We start from the raw sequence: 25,079 nt of genomic DNA, 5'->3' as shown, positions 1-25,079 counted from the left end.
AAATTATAAGAGGTTATCTTACTAGTTTTTCTGCATTTAGTAAGAAGCGAATAAGCGCGTGCTCGAACTAAAATTCGAGATTGAGATATGTATAACAGAAATAGTTGTAATTTCCCATCAACCTCCCCCAACGATGACCAAGAGGGGTTAGCGTCTTATTTCCATCGTCTAATTAATGTCAGGATTTACCAGGACGGTCAGCGTTCCATTTTAAGGAGCATTGCTTGTTGAGAGTAAATGGTTGCATTAGACAGTCACCATCAATGGAGTAAAACACAAATCCGAACATGAGCGTTGAAGCTATCCGTTATAATTACGCCTAAGCATATATCTTTCTGAAGGATGCCAGAAATCGGTCGGTAGAACTCATTGAAATTGTACCCAGAGACCTTACGAAATTACAGCCTAACAACATAGAAATACTAGGATCAAAACACTCATTTCATGCAGACTACTAGAATAATAAGTTGCAAACGGGAGTAATGATTATTCGTCATTTCTTGTTTACAGAATCATTTATTAGGGCTGAAAACTCTTCGAAAGTTCTAATTTCAGAATGAGAATCTGACGGTTTTATCTTCCATTTAGAAGGGAATACATTCCGCATACGTTCATTAAAGTCGTTTCTATCCACTGGGTTTATAATGTACCACATAAATAAAGACAATGCTCCTAGTGATGAGGTAGTTATAATTGTTGCTACTCCAAGAGCACGAGCAGCAAAATGTATACCAGATTCCTGCATATTTTTGTCCTGATTAATTGCCTGTGAACAGCATAATAGAGAAAAATGTCATAAAACATAAAAATTAGGTTGAAAAATTGATAAACTTTTGAAAGTAGGCTCGATAGCTTGGATATTTGCAGCGATATATCGTTATTAATATAAGCAATAATGGATTTCATAGTTTGTACACCAACTGATTTCAGATCTGTTTAGTGGTTCATGATCAGTTTATCCGTTGGATTCATGTATGTACCGTGTAGTTTCGGTACGAAATGGGATGAATAAATTCAGCACTGAAGCTATCAAGATTAACGCAGCTATATCTCAATGCAGAAGAATCGCTCCATAGGACAGTTTCGCTTATCCAAATATACTGAAACGGTATACCAAATCAACTTGATGCTCTTATAGTACTATCCAAGCCCACATAGCATATTCCAGCTTTCGGACAAGCCAATTTATTCGTTCGTCTTGAGTCAAATTTTGACCTTGCCAATTATCTTTGTCTGACTATAATATGGATTCACGATTGGTTAAATCGAGTTGGCTCACTTGCCTTCTCGGATCTGTTTTGCTTCGTCTCACCGATCGTTTGTTTGGATCAAGGATTGTATGAAATACACGTGTTCGAAATTCATTCTCATGTTTAACTTGCTTTAATTCCGTTATTCACTAACGTGAGTTAAGTCTATGATTATATACGAGGATTGGCGACATTTGTATTTCAACAACAATCACTCATATGATCCAAATAGAGTCAGATCTTGGGCCACTAAACTCTACCAAACATAACAGCTAGGAAAATGCATATCTTTTGGTATTTTCAACGTGTGATACGATGATTAATACTCTAAACTTAAATACGAGTTATGTAGGTAGAAATAGAATGAGTTTATCATGAGACTGCAGCACTCCATGAGTATCAAGTTGAATGCAGTGTATCGAATGGTGATCCGCTAAAAGCTGCTAAAATGGTTATTTCTCGATGAATAAAATGGGTGTGAATGTGATGACTTATTATAAAAATAACTTGACAATATAGCAAATAATAGTCATGGTACGGTTCATTAGTTAAGAGACAGATGATGTAGTTTATTCTTAACTTTTATGAAACAGATTAAAGTCAACTGCAATTAGAAAGATACGCTAACCCTTTGACTTTTTAAAAATCTCGATCTTAATGTCATTTCATAATTTTGTTCTTCAACGCCACTCATTTTTATTGAACCAGTTCAAAAGTTCACAAAACATAGACCAATAGGAATGATCAGAGATTGATAGGATTCATGTTTGAATAAATTATAGGAGTGGACAATCGTAGTATGTGATAAAAGAAATAAGACAACGAAATAACTTCAAGGTAAACTATCGAAAATTGTTTATCCTCAATTTTGAGAAAAAGTAAAATCTTACCTGCATGAATGGTAGTGGATTGATCTTCTTGAAAGATGATATTCTATATGTGAATCCTGCCATTAAAGACAGACCTGATATACCTATAAACGCACCAAGAACTATTTTTCTAATAACATAACAAGATTTTCCTTACCAAAATAATTTGGAATTTTTCGGTTTTTCTTATCCTCGTGTTCTGTCATAGTATCTGGTGTAAAGAAATGCACGAGATCGCTAAAACAGAAATAAATGACATTTAATTTTAAAAAGACATAGGTGAGAATGATAAAATATAACCACTTTGTTAGATACTAACTATAACTAGAATATCAATGCAAATTTACTCAGGGCTTACATCAGTCAGTTATGTGCAACGTAGAACCTAGCATATAAGTGGAGGGACTTAAGTTGTCACAACATATCAGCAAATAGAATAAAAATTCTAAAGTACTAAAGTTAGTAACATTATATGTGTTAGTAGAAAATATTTGGAACAGACGATATGATTCCAGAAGAATAAATGAATTCTCAGAGCAAAAGGTATGGAATGATTAAGAACTGAAAATCTAAGGAGAAAGCAAAAACTGAATGCATCTTAGCCATTGTGACACAATCCTGAGACAATTCAACACAGTCTCCGACTATTAATTACAGTAATTGAGAGGACCCCAACCAGGTAGTCTTCACCTACTAACATGGCTCGCTTCAACAGTCAGTGACTTAAACGAATGGTCAAATATTTCACTCTGGCCGCCTTTCGCTATATATACAAGATAACAAGAAAATTAAGAAATCAATATAGAACAAATTCAGTTTCAAATCAATAGAATAATGCTTTAGTATAAATGAAATTTATTCTTAACATTTACACAAACTACACATATTTTATAAATTAGAGAATATAGAGAGAGAAAAAACAAAAAAGAAATGCAAACTAAGAATATGTTTTTAGTTTTTTTTGTTTCAATACAATAAAGAAGTGGTAAAGTGTTCCATTTTTAAAAGTGATTAATTCATATTCAAATTAGATTTAATAATGGAATATTATCACAAATAATGATTTCACACGGATATTAAAGGTTATATAATTAAGAAACTTGAATTGTTGTATTTGGTTTTTTGTGTAATGTATTACGTAGATTTTCAATTTCATTCTCTTGTAAATGTACTTCAGCTGTAGTTTCAGCGAGCTTGAAAATAAAAAATAGAAAAATTTGAATAGTAATACATACGTATTTTGGACACAGTATCATTACTATAAAGAATTTGTAGAGATTGTTGAAATACTATGAAATGACCTTCGTTAAATAACTAATGAAAACCATAATGCACTTAAGCGCTGTTTTATCCTATTATAGGACTAAGGAGTACAAATGAAGTCGATTTTGATTCCATGGTTTAGAGGTTATGAGCTCATCACGAGAACTGAAGGTTCTGGGTTGCATTATTGGTGGGGTTATTGATTTACTCTGTTCATGGTTCCTATACTGAAACGAAACAGCTGTTCAGTGCTTTCTGGATTTAAATGGTAGTCTGAAAAAGGTCAGTTCTCGATATAAACTATAAAATAAGTTGGATTATGTATACTTGCACATAAGGATAATAGCAATCTAAACTTAGATAATATCATACCATATCTAAGAGTATGTCAATTTTCAACTTTAACAAATTATTTTCTTCAATTAATTGATGATTTTCTTTTTTAATACGAAATGTTTCACGACCCAATTGAGTTGCATTTCCAGATTCATCATTTAACACTCCATTTTCTCCTTCTAAAATGACAAATAATTAAAGATATTGAAATAACTTGAATAGAATAATGGTGTCATCCACAAAAGACTATTCCAAAAGATTAGGTGATGCTAAACAAATTAAGCTATATTATCAATTTTCTTGTTATATAATTTAATAACTGCTTTGTTGGGAATGTTAAATTTCTACATAGGAATTAGTAGTTAGAAATTGAGTAACAGACTATGTATTGTTACATAAATTCACTTTTTATTCAGTTAACTTTCATATCAATTTCGTGTGATTTCTGTCCATTCAACTCTGAGTTTCTGCAGCGTAATCTTTCATTCACTTGACTTCGGTTCAGTATGACGACTAATTGCAGAAATACTTTTTGATTTTGCGCTTACATAACAGCTATTTGGTAATTTTTTGTAGCTAATAATTACTAAATTACTCGGAATATAGCTGCATGACCCCGAGAAAAACGATTTATCCTCTGAGGTCTTGTCCAATACATTTTTCTTACCCGAATTCTTTCTCTTCCATTGAGCAGGGGTTTATTGTTGAAGTGTTATGTACTAGTCGTCTGGTCTACCTAGTACGCATAGACTCTGGTTCGTCTTATAAGGGTATCCTGATAGCCCGTAATTAGAGAGGAACTTAAGTATCCAAAAACATAACATGTATATAAACCTTATAAATAATAAGTCGTCTGTCGACAAGTAGTCTATATTCATCATTAGTAGATGATAGTTGAAATGACTAGTATATGATAAATATACTAAATAATACAACAAGAATTCATCCCAACTACACTTTATCATTCATAGGACAAATTGTAATTATGTGAGAAATACAAGTTACTTTTGAAAAGTAATGACTTTTACTTTGATATGAAGAGAATAACTAAGATTCTTTTCACTTTACTTTTCAATAATAAGTTGAATGTTAAAATGGTTTCACATTACATAATTCCTCCAAATGCCCTGGTACGGCCGAGAGTGGGGAGAGTCCGCTCTCCCTCTCCAAATGCTCTCACATGGCCACGCGTATATAGCCTCCGCCAGGGAAGTCCTACTCACTGCCTTCTCGTGGCACTACTGTTGTTTACGAAATTGAGAGGACGAAAAGCGAATGTCCGGTGCTTTAACCAGGTTGGTCGACACGGAGAGTCCACCTAGGGGAGTTGGAAAACCCTGATTTCAAACCGATGGTACACATGGGCTCCAGTATCCTGAGGAAACAAATGGCGCATGAACCTATTGTTGGTCACCAGGTACCATGAGACTGCATCTCCTCACGATGCTCCACTGCCTTGTGGATCAGACTTTATGTCGAATTCTCGGGGTGTGGCCCCCTAAGAAAACCACCTGCTTCAGTTTGGGCACCTGGGCAGTATCACAGCCCTCACACAAATCAAATGAGATTTGTGCGGCGCATATGTATTTGGTGCCCCTTTGTACCAATATTTATGTGTTCAAATAAATAAATAAAATACATTACATAACAGTGAATCTTAGTTAAAAAATGTTTTTCAGAAAATCATGAACATATAAATATTGAACGAAATATCCAGATAAGTGAAATATGATAAACGGTAAAGAAAGAAGAATTAAAATACTGAAGGAAGTCGGATAACAGAAACTTACATAATAATATGGAGATTTCAAATTGTTATATAATCCAACGGAGACTATGTTATGTGTATGATAAATTTTAGAGACAAATTTAATATTACTCACATTAAATCCAATACTTTTGAAGATGAAAAAAGTAACCAAATAAATTTTTGATTGATCACCTAATATTCGTGTTGTTCCGTTGTACTATTCAAACTAGGATTTTGGTTATTTATTCTCTGAAGAAGTCGCTTACACAGAGTCACGAAACGTCAGAAAATCTAATTTTTCTACTCATTGGGATAGTACAAATATATTATTTTTTATTTATTTTTGTTGGATTGCTTTATTACAATAGATTTAATTGGGAACAGTCATTTGAAAAAATTATCCAGCAATAACATTAAATTCTTAATCTATGTATGATAATTTAACGTTCCCATATAAAAATATATGTTACCGTTTGTAATCCAACGACATACATTCAAGGGACAAGTCAACATACATCAATAATAGAGTTTTGGGAGTGTTGTCTACAGGAAATACATATAAGAAAATTGCTTCTTTTTATCACGTAGCATTAATATTACACGAAACATAAGCATCTAAAAATATGAAGGCGTGTATATATTATAATTCTAATGTGGAATTTAGTACAGATAGAATGAGAGCGCTTCATTCCAAAAGATTTGAAATCAACTTAAAATGTTGCAGCTGTTTACAAATATAATCAAGTAGATTTGTGAGCAGAACAAATTGAAACATAATTTTGGTTTAAGCATATTTCCATCCTACAATGGCACCTCACACATACGATGTTTACTCAATTTACTAAAAAAAATATACAAACAAGATTGTTGGTCAATATATCCCCAAACTCCTAATAATGTCTTTTTTTATCAAAACAATACTAATTATTATTGGTACATAAAGAAATATTGCTTCATAAGTCCAGAAATATTTGTAAATATATGTTTAACATCTATCCTTTATTGTACTCATAGGAGTACATTTGAACAACTTACCAATGATCCACTGTCCATTACGGAATACAAGATCCCGTCCACTTAAACGTGTTCTAATTGGTCCCAAATCCATGCTGAACTCTTGACTTCGCGTAGTTGAGTCTAGATGTGATAAATTTGTCATACTAGACGCTTTTCGAGCAGGAAACTTTGGTACATTGAATTTTCTTTGGAAAAGAGGCATTTTTGATTACAAATAACTAGCCAAAATAGATAGTTGATCACAGTATTCGATTACCCTGAAAAGTCAAATTTTTTTAATATTACAATCTAGATTGCGTAAATAATGGGAACGAGACAAGACGCTTTTGAAAAACAGTAGCAAAATACTCTGTGAACACAATTCATGCTAAATTATGAACTATATTTATCTGGTGAAGGCTAAAAGTATTACGCAGTGAGTCCATCCACAGTAAGGGGAGGAAGTTTGGATTGATGATCTAGTGACTACATCAAGCAGACATACTCAGGCAATACTTCGGAAAACTTGATAACTAATTCTGAGACTAGATTTTTTATGTCTGGCTTCGTATAAGACAAGACAAAGACTCAGTAATAAAGATTGACAAATTAACGAAAGTACAGACAGAAATTAATTGAGTAACTGTTTTATTGACATTCACTTTAACGAAAGAACGCGAAATGTTCAAAAAGTTTGTTTGAGCATATCACAATGACGTGTTACATTTTATCCATAAACTCATATTTCATTGCTTGTTTGACTGCTTAGGTGCCGGACAGTGTGAATGCAATTCTTTAAATACAGTTCTTGTTTTCATTATGTGAATATTTTACAAAACACTGTTGAGATTTACATGCGAATACTAATTATTTCAAACACCATAGAATGTTACAGTTTACTAACTTTAGTTATTTTTTAAATCATTTATACTGCATCAAAAAACAAAGTTGTCTATTGCATTCCTGAATGACAGTTCCCAAGGTCATGAACAGATTATTCATCAAGTTACCTTACCTACTATTAAGGTCGATGTATCCAGCAACTGAACTGATTAAGGTGTTTACTCATACTTTGAATAATGAAGTAGAATATTGACGACAACTACCTAAAATAAATACTTTTATGTGGATAACTTTGGAGAGAATTCTTTAAAAGAAAAGGACTAATATACAGGGTTATTTTAACTGACATATCAAATTAAAATTCTCGTTTTCAGAAGAAACGTTCTAGAGTAGTTAAAACAACAATATTCATACGTAATCATGAAATAAGATATCGGCTGCATTTGTCTATATCTATATTGTTCTTACTGAAACATTTAGCTAGCAACCCTCCTCATGAACATTAGATTTTTATCTACCAGGCTGGTAGATTACGATGAATACCATTTGTTCAACAAGTATTAGTTTTATATAGTTGAGATCATGAGTCAATTGAAGTTAGACTACCATGGAAAACCTGGACGGCCTTTTCGTCCTATTGTGGGATTCCTCAACAGTGCGCATTCACGATCCCGCCTCACGGGATTCGAACCCAGGACATACCAGTTTCGCGACAGAGCACTTAACCGATAGACCACTGAGCCGAGCTGAGACTGGTATGTCCTGGGTTCGAATCTCGTGAGGTGAGATCGTGGATGCGCACTGCTGGGGGGTCCCACATTGGGACGAAAAGGCCGTCCAGTGCTTCCAGGTTTTCCATGGTGGTCTAGCTTCAATGGACTCATGATCTCAACCATATAAAATCACTAAAATCTCCACAAAACCCCCTTCTGATAAGTATTAATTTTATTGAAAATATTTATATTTTGAGACTGAATTGGACAATTACGTTAACATGAGAATTAATTGATTAGTGACTTAAACAAATGAACTCTTTTTTTAAAGCTGAACACAATGAAAAGATATGCTACTAATAATAAATAGCAGTCTTAAATTATAGATTTTGTATATTTTAAGTATCTTGTATGATATGTGTTTGAGGTCGTTGATTTAATTCCTTCAAAATTCTGAGTAAAAATTACATCCAATCGTAGTAATATAATGATATAAAATAAATTCAATATAATAAACGAAAGATAATATAGTACTCAAACAACCATCATTGACAATGTTTTTAGATCAAAAGAATACGATTTATATTTCACTTTATTTTTTAGTTAACAAATTGTAATTCAGTAGGATGTAACAGAAAAAATAAAACAAGCAGAGGACTGAGCAAGTTAAAATCACAGTGAGATCGACCAGGAATGAATATATATATATATATATATATATATATATCGTCGATTTGATGAGGAAAAATTTTTCGTATCACTGTCCCTATACATTTCTCATGAGATGAGTAAATTGTTGTTTCAGCAACAGATGAAGAATTAGCAGTAGTCACAAAAAATAGCCCCAAAATAAATTCTTTTATTTAAAAATCGTGATAATAATAATCATAATAGTGCACATTATCTTTAGATGACAGAAGAGAGATTTTCAAAAGTAATTATTTTCTTGATGCAGTAAACGCAATTGATCATTGATTTGTGTATGTAGTGTCTTGGCAAGTAGGATAGCTATCAGCTAAAAAAGAAATAGGAGGATTTAGAGAAGTGAAATAGAAAGCGTATACAATTGTTAATTATATATATATATACATTTTGTTACGTCTGGCCGATTGTGAACGCTACATTCGCTTCCCTAAGCTAGTTCCGTACCCCCGAGCTAGAACTATACACCGACTTGAAGACCAAAGAAAAGGTACAAAGTGTGTGGGAAGCACTTTACTACAGGGTTCATTTATGTACAGAAAATATAGGGATTTTATAGTAATTTAAGAGTCCTTGAGTTTTACCGAAAGTTCTAGAATACTGCTAAACATAGTAGCAGTATATTAATCAGCCAATCAGGATCTCCACATGTGACTTTTTCATTCTCGTTATTTTAGTAACATAACTTCACACAACTTCTAATTAATCGCTGATTGGTTGAAATGCCCCTTGATGACTCCTGAGCTTGCGTCATGTCGCTTGCGAGAAAATTGCAGGGTGATCCCAACACATTTCCAGATGGATGGTGATAAAAGGAGGAAGTATTAGGATATCCTGAAAAAACAAATAATGCTGTAAACTTTGAAATACAAAACTGTAGCAAGTTGTTTGTTTAAAGTATCTGCTACCGAATGTGTTATTATTATCAAAGTACAAAAGAACCCCTAGCACAGTATCAATCACCTACAACGTAGGACCAGGTAGGTCTTTTGTAAACTGCTTATCTCCAAGCCTCCGTAGTAGCAATTTTCTGGAAATACGTCGAATTATATCGTACGTTTGTCAGTCAGTTATCTACAATGTAGAACCAGGCACATACTGCATCGATCTAACTTGTCACACCTCATTAGCACAAGATGAACACCAAATTCATAGAAGTAGTTACTTCAATGGTAGTATACAATAAAAGCATCAAAATGTGAGTTATATGAAACATGAAAACTTCCAAACTAATGCAATAGGAGAAATCGAATTGTGGTATATAAATGAAAACATTAAAGGATATAGTTATAATGTGAACAAAATTAAGATAAACTTCGTTTATTTCAAAAAACATCTTACTACTTATAAACAGCACACAATAGGAAGCAACAACTGATCAGATCGCATGTCATTAAGTTATATAGTCGCTAGAACCTTAATTAGGAAGCCATGATGTGAATTACAAGATGATAATCAAACAGAATTACGTTTATCCCAAGGTCTTATATCATAAGCTGATAGTCTCTTATCATTTTACACCAAGCAAAGTCAGAGAATAATACTTGATAAGTGTAAAATGTATTCAGGTAGTCGAAAACGATGCTTCAATAAGAAAATGTTGATAATTGAACAAGGTGATGTCTAGTATAATGAACCTCAGATTTAATTACATGATGATAGAGTAATAATACCTTGAATAGGATGATAACTCTATACATAATAAACCCATCGAATTTACTGGATTTTTTTTAGGTATAGAATTATTACTTTCACTCTTTTGCTTTTTATGAGAATATCAATGTAACCAGTAGGGTATCGCTGAACGATATTACGAGTAAGGAACCGTAAGATAACATTTAAGATGCATCAAGTTTTTCTAATTTCAACAAGACCAGAGCATTGAAAGATTAGAACTAATATACACTTTAACAGATTTGGGAGTAAAGTTATTACACTAAAAACGTCATCAAAGATGGTTGAGTGATGTTTACGAACATTTTACACAATAAGACAACTCTATTTCTTAAGAATCTGAGCTAAAAACAAAAGAAACTAACAACCAATCATCTGCAAAGACATTTGTATAATCATTAAAAACAGGTCACAGAATATTTTAAATATTTTAAATCCAGGTATTATATTGTGCACTAACCTGAAATACAGCTACGCTAACAAATCCATAAGCGAAATAGACTATATTGTTTTCTACTATACTGACAAGAGCATCAACACAACCAGTTGTCCATACCAAACGACTGGCTTCAGCGGTTGTTAATTTTTGTACACCAAATCCACATGATGTATTAATAATATTAACCTATGGTCGGGTATAAGCATACCATTACAATTATTTCATAAATGATTGATTTTTAGGCCAACATTTTATCATTATTATTATTATTTATTGATAATTAAATCCAGTAATAATTAATTCATTAACTTGAGTCTAGAATTTATCATGGACTGGTGAAAGTTGGATGATCAATAAAACAGTAAGCGAACTCCAACACAGAGGCATCTGTCTCGTGCTAGTTAAGGATCATTAATATTCAGTAATCCATAACCACGACCACTCATCAGAGAAATCAAACAAATTTTATGATAGTAATTTGTAGAGGTTAATTCCTCTATATCTGACTCCAATAAATAACATTCCGTTAACTGAGTATTTAAACAGGTCAAATCACCTAGTAGTATTATGAATTTACTCAAGAATTGTTGGGGATGTCGAATCCCCAGAACTTACTTGATAAGTGGCTTAATTTTGTAATTTTATTTTGAAAATTTGAATTTAGCTGTTTTCGCGCCAAAAGCGCTCTTTTTACCTTCACGTCATATTTCCCACTTGTAAACTATCTTAAACGCTATTGGTCCATTGTTTCTTTGAGTGTGCTATTTTATAATGATGCCCAAGGACAATTTGTTGTTGTATATATACGCTTGAGTTTTTCCCCTTTATGACTCGCTTGCACTCGGCTGATTACGGAATATATATTCCCCTACTTGCCTTGGACTTCTCCATCTAGTTAGCGGGGCCTGGGACAACAGATTAGATTAGCTTGTCGTGTCATTGTGTCATTGGCCTTTCGTTCGTTACCGCGAAATCGACTTAGTTCAAGCATAACAAGATTATTCAAAAGCCAGAACACCAGTTGCAGGGATGCTGTATTTGAATAAAAATAAAGAGCATTCAGCGAGGAGAATTTTCTTTTTGATGAAATTATCAGCTATAAATATGAATGTACAGCTCAAGTAAATAATTTCGTCGAAAAGGAAATATTCTTCGCTGAATTCTCTTTATTTTTATTCAATGACACAATCGATGGTGTATTGTCAATAATTGATAAAATCCGCAAGCACATAGGGAAGTTGAGTGTAAGTATCAAGAGAATCCATATATACTTAAGAGTGTTAATCGATTATGGATAAGTTATTATTGATTGTTTGTGTTTATAACCATTGAGAGAATCGATAAAGATTGATGTATAGACATGTGTTCAATCAGACACACATAATTTTACATAGTAGGTCAAATGTCTAAATGACAGCAAGTAGACAAATAATAAAAAAGTATCCGATAGCTTTAGTATAAAAGTTACACTATACTTATTATCAATATCTTATCATATTGATATAAACACATATAATAAACTGATAATATCTCACTGGTTGTAAGAACTGAATCAAGATAAGAAATACGAGGACATGGTAGAAAAATTAGTAGTTTAAGGCGAATCCTGAAGTATGTGATGCATAAAGATTTACTTCTGTGTAACAAAAACAAATGATAACTTATGTACGGCAATTTGAGCTAAGTTAGTATATGGTATTCTACAAAGAATTTTGGGTACTGTGGTTACTAGTGCATAGTGTAGTTGTTTATCACAGGACTCAAATTTCATTTCAATCCAATGTTGTGATACTTGTTTAACATATTTTCTGAATAATACTTTAAATTTACTAAGTGATGTGCATTTTATTAACACACACACACACAAACGGTATTTTATTTACTGAAGTACTATCATTGATTAGTGTATACATGAAATTGAAGGTTTGACACTGCATTTTAAACATATTTTAAAATGAAAATTATGATGGAAGTTAGCTATACGAACGATATCTAAAAAAAAAATAATGAAAAGTATGCTCTTGATTTACGATCTTCATCATCATAATGATGTAGTGCAAGTGAGTTGCTTTGTTGTTTGTTTCGATGTGAATAGATTAACCCGACAAGGAAGATTAAAATGAACTTTTAACGATTTTCACTACTACTTTTGTATACAATGAAATAACGAGATTTGGATCTTGTTTGTAGTGTGTGTACTAACACATCTCATTTGAAATGGTGGATGAAATTTGTAGCTTGGATGGATGATTTTGATAGAAATTCGTCTTTTTTTTTGTTATTGAAACGACATATGAAGAGATTTGTAAAGTAAATTTCTTTTCTAATGGAAGCCTGCACACTGAACTCTACTGAACTTTTCATTCCGTTGATAATCAAAGCAAAACTTAGAAAAACAATACACATTCGAATATTACATTTACACACTACTTTCTAATGCGAATAACTAATAACAACAATGTGTTAGTATGATTATAGGATGTTAAAATTGAAAACTGATAAGTTATCTATTTGAAGTACAAATGATAAAAGTTTGTTCAAAGTTACAGAAAGCTTTAAAAAAAAATGCTTACACTGATATCATTCATTTGACGGCAACAAGAATATGGAACTCCACAAGCTTCAGGGCTTATATTAGACTTATCACATGAAAAGAATCGACTAGCTGTCCAATCAAGATATGACTTAGGTCCGCAACAATTAAGCTGTTACATACAAGATATATGTAAATAAATAAAAATATATATATATATATATATATATTGTTAAAAAATGTTTGACCAGACGATTACGTTTTCAAACAATGTTGTTCAGAAAATAGTAAGTAGGCATTACTAAAAACAAACGTGTGATAATGCGACCATGAAGATGGAAATCTGAATCGTGAAGTATAAACATCCGATTAGGATTCCATTTCATGAAATTCCGGGTTCATAATTTTACTGAGATATATTGTAATGTAAACCTGTATCAACTGTGCTCGTTCATATTGCTTCACCCTTATTCTCTCCAATTCCACAACTTCAGACAATATACGTGATATAAGATGACAAAAGAGGCCTTTGTGCTTTTTATTAGTCATTTTATGAGCCTATTATTCTTCATGATATTGTGCTTTTTTACTGGATGATGAATGGGTGTTTTTAATGAATTTTATTAACCTTTATTACAATTGGCTTGAAATCCTACATAAGTCAACGATACACCTTTTATCAGAAGGGGGTTTTGTGGAGATTTTAGTGATTTTATGGTTGAAATCATGAGTCAGTTGAAGCTAGACCATCATGGAAAACCTGGAAGCAATGGACGGCCGTTTCGTTCCATTGTGCGACTCCTCAGCAGTGAGCATCCACGATCCCGCCTCGCGAGATTTGAACTCAGGACCTATCAGTCTCGCGCACCAAGAGGTATTTCCTGGAGTTCTAGTGAGAAGCAGTGACCAGTAGAGTTCAACCGGGTCTGTTGTGAGATAGTAACTCACTGAAGACAATGGCGGACGGTTGCTCAATTTCGTGGATTGCTTGAAGTTAGATATTAACACCATTGGATGCCGGTCCAGTGGTCTACAGATTAAGCGCCCCAGCGCGAGATTGATAGGTCCTGGGTTCAAATCTCGCGAGGCGGGATCGTGGATACACCTTCTGCCAATAAGTTTCATTTGCCGAATTGGCAATATTTCGGAGCGAGGAAATACTTAAAAACCGAAAAATACGATAACAAAGACAGTGAATGCTTGGAGAAATTTATTGTAAAATAGAATGAAGATGATCCCATCGGTAGAATATAGTAAGCTAACTCCTTAGTACGTAAAATAGTCAACATTCACTGACCGGATACTATCAGCAACAGCGCTTTATGTGAGAGGACAAATCAGCTTCCAGCTGAAGAGGAAATTAGGAAAAAACGTTAGAAGTGGATAGGACATACATTAAGGAAATCATCAAACTGTATCACGAGGCAAGCCCTAACTTGGAATCCGGAAGGAAAGGGGAAAAGAGGAAGGCAAAAAAACACGTGGTCCAACCATCTCAATCGATGAAAATTCACAACCTCATCAACTGATTTACCATCATTCCCCAATACCCTGCATCTAACCTCACTATTACTTACCCGGTGATCCCAGAAGATGAGAACAATATTCCTAAGGCATCTGTGGTCACATACTAGTAACTTACGAGTATCTTCTGCTCTTAATGGCCACGTTTTGCAGCCGTAAAGTAGATAAGAGCGAACTGCTGAGCAGTATACTCGTTCCTTAATTGATAGACGGATATCTCGTCTTCGCCATAAGTGACGTAATTTGTAAAAATCTAAACGAGCTTTTTGAATTCATGTAAAGATTTCGTCAGACACCAGCCCAACAGGGCTGATCAGATTTTCAACATAAGTGAAGTTGTCGACGCGTTCGACTATTTCATTCCCTATCCCTAGTTCAGGTGTTGACACAGACCAGTCCTGAGGCAACAACTTGCATTTAGAGGAGGAGGAATGCATTCCAAATATCCTGGCATTGTTACTCAGTGCTACTACTAAAAGATTGCATTTTACCGGCGTCTTCACCAAACAGGACTAGGTCATCTGCGTATTCTAAGTCGATAAGTGGACCTCTTGAAGAGATCAATGCCCGAAAATTCAGTCGACGAGAATGTTATTTCCAGTAGTAGGTCTATGATGAGATTAGACAAAAATGGAGATAGTGGACAGCCTTTCCGGACACAACTTGAGGTTGCAAAATCAGATGACAGTTCGCCATAAGCTCTCACTCGACTGGTAGTGTTCGAGTAAAGAGCCTGTACAAGGTTTATGTACTTCTGAGGTACACCTTTCAATGATAGACACTGCCACAGAACCCCTTGGTCTACAGGATGAAATGCTGCTCTTAAGTCAAGAAAAACTATCACTGTCTTAATGTGGCTTCTCTGCGTCCAGTGAGGCTCAAGCAAATGCGTGCTCGTATAAGAGCACGATCAGAGTCTAATCATATACTCCAGGACGAGTGGCAATCTTCTACCGAACCTCTCCTACGACCACTGGTGGCAATATGGTCTAATTGAGTACTTATTGGAACCTTGCCGCCAGAGACGGAAATCTATGGGATAAGGCGAGGTGTGCAGTTATGCTAGTTGTTTGAAGGAAACACCTTACTGCCATCACACCTCTGTACAGTCAGCAGTACGACTTCGTCCTCGGACATTGGGTTTTCTGCTTTTAGTCTTACTACCCTTCAACCGACCTGTCTGGTATGGTAAGACCTTGAGGAACGATTGTTCCAGCCAGTATAGCTCGATTAGTTCATTACGATAGGCATGTCCGACCACTACGTTAAGGTAGCAGTAATGGTCGGGTGGACACTGTCTGTAGAACCAACTGATTTTCTTTCATAACTTGAAACCTTACGTGGCTGGAAAAATGTCACACAGACATTCCGGAAAATTTGGTTGCAATAACTGTAGTAGAGGGTTATGACGACCGATGGTGTCAGTTACGAACCTATCGTACATGATTGTTAGGGCTGTTGTTCGCGTGCAACAGTGTATTTTGTTTATACGTATGACAATTGTTTACAAACTACAAACCCTATCGTTAGTATGTGATTTTATTCTCCAAAATCGTTTTCCAAAATGTTTTATGGAGACACACGAACGGAATATTAATTAGGAAGCGAACTGATTCGGAATAACTTAGTGTTCATATGAACAGATGACATTTCATTGAACTTTGGTAAAGTTTTGGATCATATTTCTACTGCTCTAATGCTATAAAAGCGAGAACGAATATCCCCAGTTTTTCAGGATTATGGTAAACCGAACAATGTAGAACCTAGTTTAAATGCATTCAAAAGAGGAATCAACAAAGGGGGAAACAAAGAATTTGAATTTAGAGATATTGATATTGATGGAGAACTCGAATTAAAAGGGAAAAAAGTAAAGAGGCAAAAATGAAAACTAGTGAGTGACACACTATATTTAAAACTTTGAAGAAAAAAAAGAATAATAAACAGACAATTATCTCACATGTGCCACAGGTTGCGTAAGATTGGTATAACCGAAAAGGGAATTTAGTATAAGTGGAGGAATTTTTCATACACTGTCCATCAAGAAAGATGAGATTCTCTAATATTAGTGAACCTAGACACTTTGATTAGAACTGTAAAACTAGGCATAGATGCACAGCAGTTATTATAGGTTACTTTTATTTATACGGTGGGAATACTCCATAATTTAATACAGTTGCTTAGTAGACAAAAGACTGAAATTCCTCAGCATTTTCATCAAACAGAACTATGTTGTTTGCGCACTACAAGTTGACAAGAGTTCCCGGAAAACTGGTTGACTCTTAGAAAATCAAACGAATAGTTTTATCTCCAGAAACATATCAGCAAAACAAAAAACAAAGTGGACAACCTTGATAAGGTCCACCAACCACGACTAATTAAGATGGCAGTTAACTGCAAGCTCTGTTCAAATGAAGGTTTTTCTAAAAGGTGATGTACGCCTTTCTAGGATAGATTGCCTCACAAAGACTTCTGGATTAACAGGGTGGGGATAAGAAACATAGTCACGGTCGGATATTGGCAAATCTAATTAGTGAAGAATAAATGCATGGTCTATAAATCCACAGTCAAACATTAAATCAACATGATTTTCTTTGGTTTGCTTTTTTCAAGCCGGTTAAGTATTGTGTAGTCACAGAACTTGTGGGCTTATAATGTACGTTAATCCCATTGATTTTACCATGATTATCGCACGAGTGTTTGCGTCCTTTTTGGTCTCAAAGGATCAGAAATCAGAACTAGTTAGATGGAATCGAACCCAACATCCAAATTCAAAATGACATTTTATTGGATCTAACTACGAATTTTGAACCAGGATTCTTCAAAATATTTGGGTCCATACCAATAAAACTTGGGCGAAAGGTAGCTATATTCTTTCCAAATCCCTTCTAAGTAAGATGTATGAATTTCTTCTTCTGTTCAGTTTGTTTGTGAATAGTGGGCTAGTGAAGAGTAACCGGTGGTCTATTAAACTGTTCCATTCAGCATGAGAATGGATAAGTGGTCTTAATTTATGAGTTTCACAAACTGCTGACTTTTAATTGCAGTTATTCGTGATAAACCCTGATAATTGTCTACTGTTGATTATCCCTGAAGCTTTTTTCTATCGCTTCTAATTTTGTTACCCACCACTGAGAGATTTAACGTAGGCCAAAAAACAGAAATTCTAGTTTTACATTTGAAAACAAAAATCAATGAGAAACTCGTGGAGTAAAAGAAAAGCGCGTTAAGGATTACATGACTTAAGATCAGGCAGATAATAGCACATGTCAAATTTATGAAAATGCAATATGTTAATCATACTATTCTGAACAAAAAAATGCAACTCAACTCAATAAATACATTAATACAACATAGTTTAAGATACCTCTTTTTGAATAAAGTCCATAAAGTTTGTTGTATCCTCAAACCCAAGTTCTCTATATTGAGTAACAAAAGTAGTTTTGATTAACTCTTCAAGCCTGTGGATAGTTGATTCACGGTACACAAAGAACAATACACAGCAAACAACCTCTGTCAGAAAAAGCAACGTTAAAATAAAGTAATACTGTAACGAGACAAAGTAGCATTAATGAATAGAATTTCTTACAAATCTCAGCAGACAAGTGTTTTCACGTAAAGACCCGACAAAACCAGCCAGTGAAACAAATAAGGTTATGACCCCAACGACCATACAAATTACGGTTAAGTTGAAAAGCCAATGCAATGCGACAGTTTTAGATTTCCATGGTATACCTCCCGACTCAGTAAATGCGATCACACCGAATACAAGAAACACTGTTCCAATAGCCTGAAAGTAAAACATGAATTTAGTTCATAAAAGTGCCAAGAACTTATAAACATCGATTTTAATAATTAGTTATGATATGAAATCATATAATCCGAAGTGTTAAGACTTATTACTGATCCAAAAATCCATAAGAAAGTAGGGCTAGAAAGTAACATTGCTACACAGCCCAGTAATTGTGAAATCAGACTTTTTGTAGAGATGTCCCAAATGCTGAAATACCATCAGTTAGCATTAATTTTCAATTTTAAACTCAAATTCTTATCTTGCATACTTTTATTGCTTTGTACCAATTGGGAATAGAGCTTAGAAATTAGTTTCTATACACATAATACTTCTGAGATATCGTGGTATTTGTAAGAATTAATGAGTTTTTGGACTTGATCGTGCGATTAATACGAATCCCGGATACAATATTTTCACCTAGTTCTTGGACATTTAGATACTAATCCAGGTGTGGATGATTTTGAAGACTACAAGGAGCACTTCAAAATCTTGTGTATGACTTGAAATGATATTAAAGATGATAAATTCACAGCTTACTTCCTGACGTTCATCGGCAAAGAAGCTTAAAACCTGCTAAATAATCTGGCTTTTCCAGAGAAATCAATTTTTGAGTGCAGAGAGAGATTGAAGTCCCATAAAACGATGCGACAAAATGATCAGAAAGCTAGATATTTTGTCCTTAAACTACAGAAACAATCCTCGAAGTGCGATTTCGGAGACCAATTTTAAACTCAACTTCGTGATAAGCTGATAGCTGGGGCAAATATTCCGAATTCGGAAAGAGAAATAATTCAGAAGTCCAGAAGTTTATTCCAAGAAATTAAAACAGCATATATCAACTGTGAGGTAGTGAATGACCTTGATTTACAGTCAGTGGAAATTTCTGATACTTTGCTTAGTCTTCGTGATGAACTACATCTCAGGATCGACCAAGCTCGCGTTTGTTTATCAATGGTTCGCATTCTCAAAGAAATATAAAAAATTGCAAAGCAGGTTACGGAGGTGAACACATGTTTGGTAAATGTTTCTTTTGCGGCAAATTTGACTTACATAATTTATGTGTCTTTCGTCATGTCAAATACTTTAAGTGTGGTAAAATGGGACTCATCCAGTCGGTTTGTAAAGTTACTGTTTGTCTTTCCACTAGCGATGACAAACCCTGTAGTTCAGATTTTATCAAGTTAGGTGATTCTAATGATCATTTATCTTTGTCTTCGATTTCGAAAGGTAATTTACATATTCAGGGGCGATTATATACCTTCCCTGGTTCATTTCATGGCTTTATTTATTGACACAGGCAGCATAGAGTATATCATTTTATTCAGGAACTTGAAATCTTTAGATTATAATGTTGCAGTAAAACCCACTGAAGTCTCAGTATTGGGGATTACTGGACACAAAATGTCCATACGAAGATGCTGTGAATTGCTAATGGGAGATGATAATTCTTCATACATCCGTTGTGAATTTTTGGTTAGTGAATCAGGACTATCAATAATGGACTTCAAAAGTTTGAGAAGGCTCAAAGTGGGGTTGTCTTTATTCGTTTCTAAAGAAGATTCTAATGCTTTACTTAAATATTTGGTAGCTGCGTGTGCTAAGTGAAGCGGAGGGATGAGGATTCAGCCTATAAAACTGCAAGTACAGGTTGATCCAGTGTTTCTTAAGGGACGAATAATTCCCTATCGTCTTCGAGAAGCAGCACATAAGACATTGAACAGTTTGTGTGAGAGACATATAATTGGACCGATACAATCTTTAGCACGAAATACTCCTATTGTTACCCCCTTGAAGTCTGATGGCAAGACCCCTAGAATATGTGGTGATCATAGATTAACACTGAACTCCCGTTTGTTGAAGCAAACGTGCATGAAGTTGGAGGCTGACGACATTCTAAATCGATTTCATGGTTCTAAAGTGTTAACGAGAGTTGACTTAAAAGATGCTTATCTTCAAATCCCTTTAGATCAATCTTCACCTATTTTAACAACAATTAACACTCCTTTTGACATGTTCATATACAACTTTCTCCCATTTAGTTTGTTTTTCTTCAGCCATATTTCAAGATGTGATAGTGATCTTAGAGGTGTCGAAGTTTACCAAGATGATCAATTATTCATGGTTGATGGTAATGGTTTTAGACCAGATATGAAACGACTAGCTCCACTGACAAATGCACCACCTCCGAAAAATCTTACTGAACTATGTTCGCTAGTGGGTGATCTTCAATACCACTCCCGTTCTAGTCCTAATTTTTCTTGTTGTCCCAATTGTTTATTTAATATTTTGACATCCAATTCATTCAAATGGGTTGAGGAGCAAGAGTCATGGTTACAAAGTCTAACAAAGTTCCTTGAAAGTGATGCTGTCCTTCGAACTTACTCACCTAGCGTACATTCTGTGCTTATTACTGATCCATCACCTGTGGGTATTGGTGCAGTTTCGGAGCATCAAGGTAGACCAGTTATCTGTGTTTCACACAAACTAGCTGCTACTCAACAAGGCCATTCATAAACTCAGAGAGAAGTATTAGCTGTGTTTTGGGTTGTTGAAAAACTTCATAAACATTTATTTGGAAAGAAGTTTACTATTCTTACAGATCACGAAGCTTTAAGACTCATTTATCATCCTGAAAAAATCATTAGCACGTCTCTCAGCTGTTACGGTCAAATGATGGAGTATTGCTTTGAATGCCTATGAATATAAGATTGATTACAGAAGTACCAAACAAATTCAACATTTTGACCACATAACTTGAAAATCATTACAAGATAAACCTGTCAATACCGAAAACTGTTTGTTAGTACAACCTTTACCGGTGAGACGTCCAGATCTCATTACAGAAACTCGTCGATACCTTGAATGTATACTCAGTGCCAGACGAAGAGGTTGAAATGCTAATCTGAAATGTAGACCTCCTGTCTAAATTTCAAGGAGGGATGAATTATTCACCATACCTGACGGTATATTGTGTTCAAATGATGGTATTTTTGATCCTCCATCACATAAATCTGTCCTTGAAGGTCTTCATAGTGGAATATTTGGGTGTTGAGAAAATGAAATCCTTGGCAAGGCTCACATGTTGGTGGCCAGAGATAAATGTAGATATATGTCGTAGAACAGGCAATTGTGGAAGATGTCACAAGTCGAAAGATCATCCTTCGGAGTGGACTCCATGGCCAGTACCGTTCGAGGCCTGGTAGGGAATCCATGCAGACTGTTGTGATCCATTTCTCTGCAAATGCTATGTACTTGTTGCCATTGTTTCTTCTTCTGAGTGCCCTAAAGTTTTTTCACAACTTCACCAAATTCTGACTTCATAATCTAAGCGTTCAGACAAGTGTTGGGTCAAAAAGCAATCCCTATGGTATTAGTGACTGATGACTAATTTTACTGAGGACGCAGTTACTGCCTGGTTGAAAGGTATACGCTTCAAATGTCTGTTAACTGCCCTCAAACACCCTTGTCCTGATGTTCAGACAAAAAGTTTCATCAGAACGTTGAAAACTGCTATTAATTCCATTAATGATACAACATTTGATGAAAGGGGTAGGGGGATAGACACGTTCCTACTGCAACATAGAAATGCTAAACATTCTATGACGAAAGACACTCCATCATAGTTATTAAAAGGAAGTATTTTTCGTTCAAATATGAGGTGTTTAGAGTCTGTAGAAGTTACGTATTATCGTGGAAGTCAACTTTGACCAGCTACGGGGATTGGGGTGAAGAATGTTGGAAAATCTATAGTTTGAATTCTAGATATCAATAATTTAAGTACACACAACAGACATGTTGATCAAATACAATCCCAGAAACCATATGAGTCTGTTCCAATTTCGGTTATTAATCCTAATACTAATGAGTACATTCTAGATCATATGGAGTCTACATTCAACACAGTCTGACAGACACATAATGAACCTAAGGAGAAGTACAATCGATTGCAAAAATCCGGACTCTCATTTACTTAGTGACGAATGTGGTATTTTTATGAACCAATGATTTTTTTGCGCGATTCACCACTGATTACGAATTCCAAATATAATATGTTCATTTGTGCTCATTTAGTTTCACCTGCCTTAAATTGCATTATTTCGGAATCCTTAGTTAGTATATTAATTAGAATACTTCTAACTATCATAAATGTATACATTTAAATAATAAGACTAGGATAAACGAACAGTCTTGTTTAAATTCGAACATTTTATTTCAATCAAATTTTATCGTAATGGAACATTTTATACTACGGTACTAGCCTGAGTTTGGGATTATCAGTTTCTACAGATTTACAATAGTAATGAAGTACAAAACAACTTATAAACTTCATTACATAGCACAGAAAAGAGGGACTCTGGTAACAAATATTCCATTCATCAGACAACTATAGTTTCTAAGATCGTAATTATTCTACTTTTGTATGAACTTAACCAATAGTTTGAGTTGAAAGTGGTTTTCAAAAATTGGACTAAAGACAACTACATATGTGTCATTTGTACAATTTTTAACTGTGTCACATGGTCCGTTCACGCTTAAAGTGACCACTGCAATTTCTACCCCAAACATCTTTAACATATTTAAGCTAAATTTACAGATTTAAAAAAATACACTTACTAAAAATATAAAGTTCGTCAAGCATAAAGAATACTTAACCCATTGGTTAATGTAAGATATTCTATCACCAAAACGTCGATGATACCTATGTCCCATTTGATGCACAGAAAATGTATCAAAAACGCCAATATTTGGAAACCAATACTGTTCAACAAGAAAACACCTGAAAACACAAGGAGAATTTTCTCAACAGAGAACCCAGTTTTGTAAACAGAAAAAAAGTATGCGCAACCGGCAGCAAATTTTGCAATATCTATGTTTATAAAAACTTTTATTTTTGATAAAACTCATCTTAAACAACCATGATCCTGATATGAGTATGGAGATGTTTGCCGATTTAAATATCTTGTATGTACAAGAAGAATAAAAGGTCAGACAGGTTATGTATCATAGCATTCCTTGCCCACCGGTGTTGTACACACAATCAGCAGGTTTTCCCTCCGTATTTTGAAAAAAAGACACATTTGATAGGTGACTGTAAAACCAATTTAGTAAGATATATAGGATGATGAATCCGGGAAAGTACAGGATGACTACAATCTATGGAACTTCGGGCAAAACTAAATTGTAGTGGAACAACTATAGATACTTACTAAGGTCAAAATAGGTTTATGAATTAGTATGACAAATTTGGATGAAGAGTTTCAACCTCTTTTTGCTTTGACATTTATGTTTCTATGGAATATACCTGTAGATCCAGCCGATGACATGTTATTCTAAAGCACCACTTTCCACAGACATACTATTCACTGTACTTTTTCACTTAAGTGGAAATAATCTTGATAATACAAGCGGTATATAACCAGATGTAATAAACCAAGCTTTCAAAATTGTTTACTACAGCACAACTCGCAAGTTATTCCGTTTATTTGTATTAAGCCAACTGCATTACCTATTAAGAGGGCTGTGGGGTATACGCTGAAACAATACTGTTAGGAGCCAGGCAAACAACAAACAACCTTGAGACATTGAAGCTCCCTCTCTGGTTTCCGATGGCATCAATCAGCAATATCGTTAAGACGAACTAGTTTCAGTCCCAATTCGCAAAGAAAATAATGTTGGGTGGCTCTTGTTAGTCCTCAAAGCAGTGGTCTCCCAGTCGATCTAACTTTCTTTTAATTTAGTCAACAGATGAAGCTTCGGTCAATTGTTGAGATAAGGATTCTCACTAATTATTGATTCGATGAGAAGGTAGGTAATTAGTTGAGAAGTGGTTTGTTCTGCGCTCGCAGAGTTTTTTAGTGTCCTCATAAATTATCTGTCTTGGAAGACATGAGAACTGAGGTCCTGTTAGTTAAAAAAAATATATCATTCAGTAATTTGAAATCTGTGATCTAGTCACCGCTAGCCTATCTATTTGGCAAGGAAAGTAGGTTTAGTTCGGCCAGCTCCTCTCCACACAGGAGCTTTGCGATTCCGAAAATTATTTATTTTGCGGTCTCCTGAATCTTGACTTGTAGCTTCCTTTCCTTTTTACCTACGCGCTGATTCTTTGTATACAGTACTCGAGTTTAAAACGAACGAACACTGCATGCAAAAAAAGCCTTCGGCAGCTACTGTACAAAAGTCTGTAGCAGTTTTCAAATCTTGGCCATCAGTGACTCTCTGTTCACTGTGTGTCTGGACAACAGGTAGATTGTTGGTATTCCATCTGTATGTATATGTACCCTGGTGACTAATATGCATCATGATGCACTTGAAAGCGTTTATTGGCAACTGACAGACTCTAGACCATTCAGATAATTTATGAAGATCATTTTAAAATATTCCCCTGGTTTTCAAT

The 25,079-nt window shown here is 34.6% G+C and overlaps 3 protein-coding genes across 4 annotated transcripts; all 3 read right to left on the bottom strand.

Moving 5' to 3' along the window:
- Positions 1 to 493: 493 nt before the first annotated feature.
- Smp_035000 (hypothetical protein) lies at positions 494 to 2,357 on the bottom strand (the record flags this gene model as incomplete). The annotated part of the gene is made up of 3 exons (XM_018793394.1): positions 2,277 to 2,357; positions 2,141 to 2,241; positions 494 to 766 (listed from the first exon to the last, which is right to left on the bottom strand). The coding sequence occupies exons 1-3, from the start codon at positions 2,323 to 2,325 to the stop codon at positions 494 to 496; spliced, it is 423 nt and encodes a 140-aa protein (XP_018647911.1). The 5' UTR covers positions 2,326 to 2,357.
- Positions 2,358 to 2,957: 600 nt separating this feature from the next.
- Positions 2,958 to 6,755, bottom strand: Smp_035010 (putative chibby protein pkd2 interactor). The gene is made up of 3 exons (XM_018793393.1): positions 6,504 to 6,755; positions 3,755 to 3,897; positions 2,958 to 3,312 (listed from the first exon to the last, which is right to left on the bottom strand). The coding sequence occupies exons 1-3, from the start codon at positions 6,685 to 6,687 to the stop codon at positions 3,211 to 3,213; spliced, it is 429 nt and encodes a 142-aa protein (XP_018647910.1). The 5' UTR covers positions 6,688 to 6,755; the 3' UTR covers positions 2,958 to 3,210.
- Positions 6,756 to 8,254: 1,499 nt separating this feature from the next.
- Positions 8,255 to 24,518, bottom strand: Smp_035020.1 (cd151-related; the record flags this gene model as incomplete). Of its 2 annotated transcripts, none has more annotated exons than XM_018793391.1 (7): positions 8,255 to 9,035; positions 10,857 to 11,021; positions 13,409 to 13,540; positions 18,257 to 18,436; positions 18,479 to 18,679; positions 23,297 to 23,459; positions 24,189 to 24,295. In XM_018793391.1, the coding sequence occupies 7 exons, from the start codon at positions 24,293 to 24,295 to the stop codon at positions 8,949 to 8,951; spliced, it is 1,035 nt and encodes a 344-aa protein (XP_018647909.1). In that variant the 3' UTR covers positions 8,255 to 8,948. The 2 variants fall into 2 exon arrangements, with proteins under 2 accessions (XP_018647909.1, XP_018647908.1); XM_018793392.1 differs by lacking the exon at positions 8,255 to 9,035 and adding an exon at positions 9,244 to 9,556 and having other exon boundaries at positions 24,189 to 24,518.
- Positions 24,519 to 25,079: the final 561 nt, after the last annotated feature.

The sequence above is a fragment of the Schistosoma mansoni genome, chromosome 1 (genome assembly GCF_000237925.1).
Source record: "Schistosoma mansoni strain Puerto Rico chromosome 1, complete genome".
Classification (NCBI taxonomy): Eukaryota; Metazoa; Platyhelminthes; class Trematoda; order Strigeidida; family Schistosomatidae; genus Schistosoma; species Schistosoma mansoni.
This window is presented reverse-complemented; position numbering and strand designations above follow the sequence as displayed.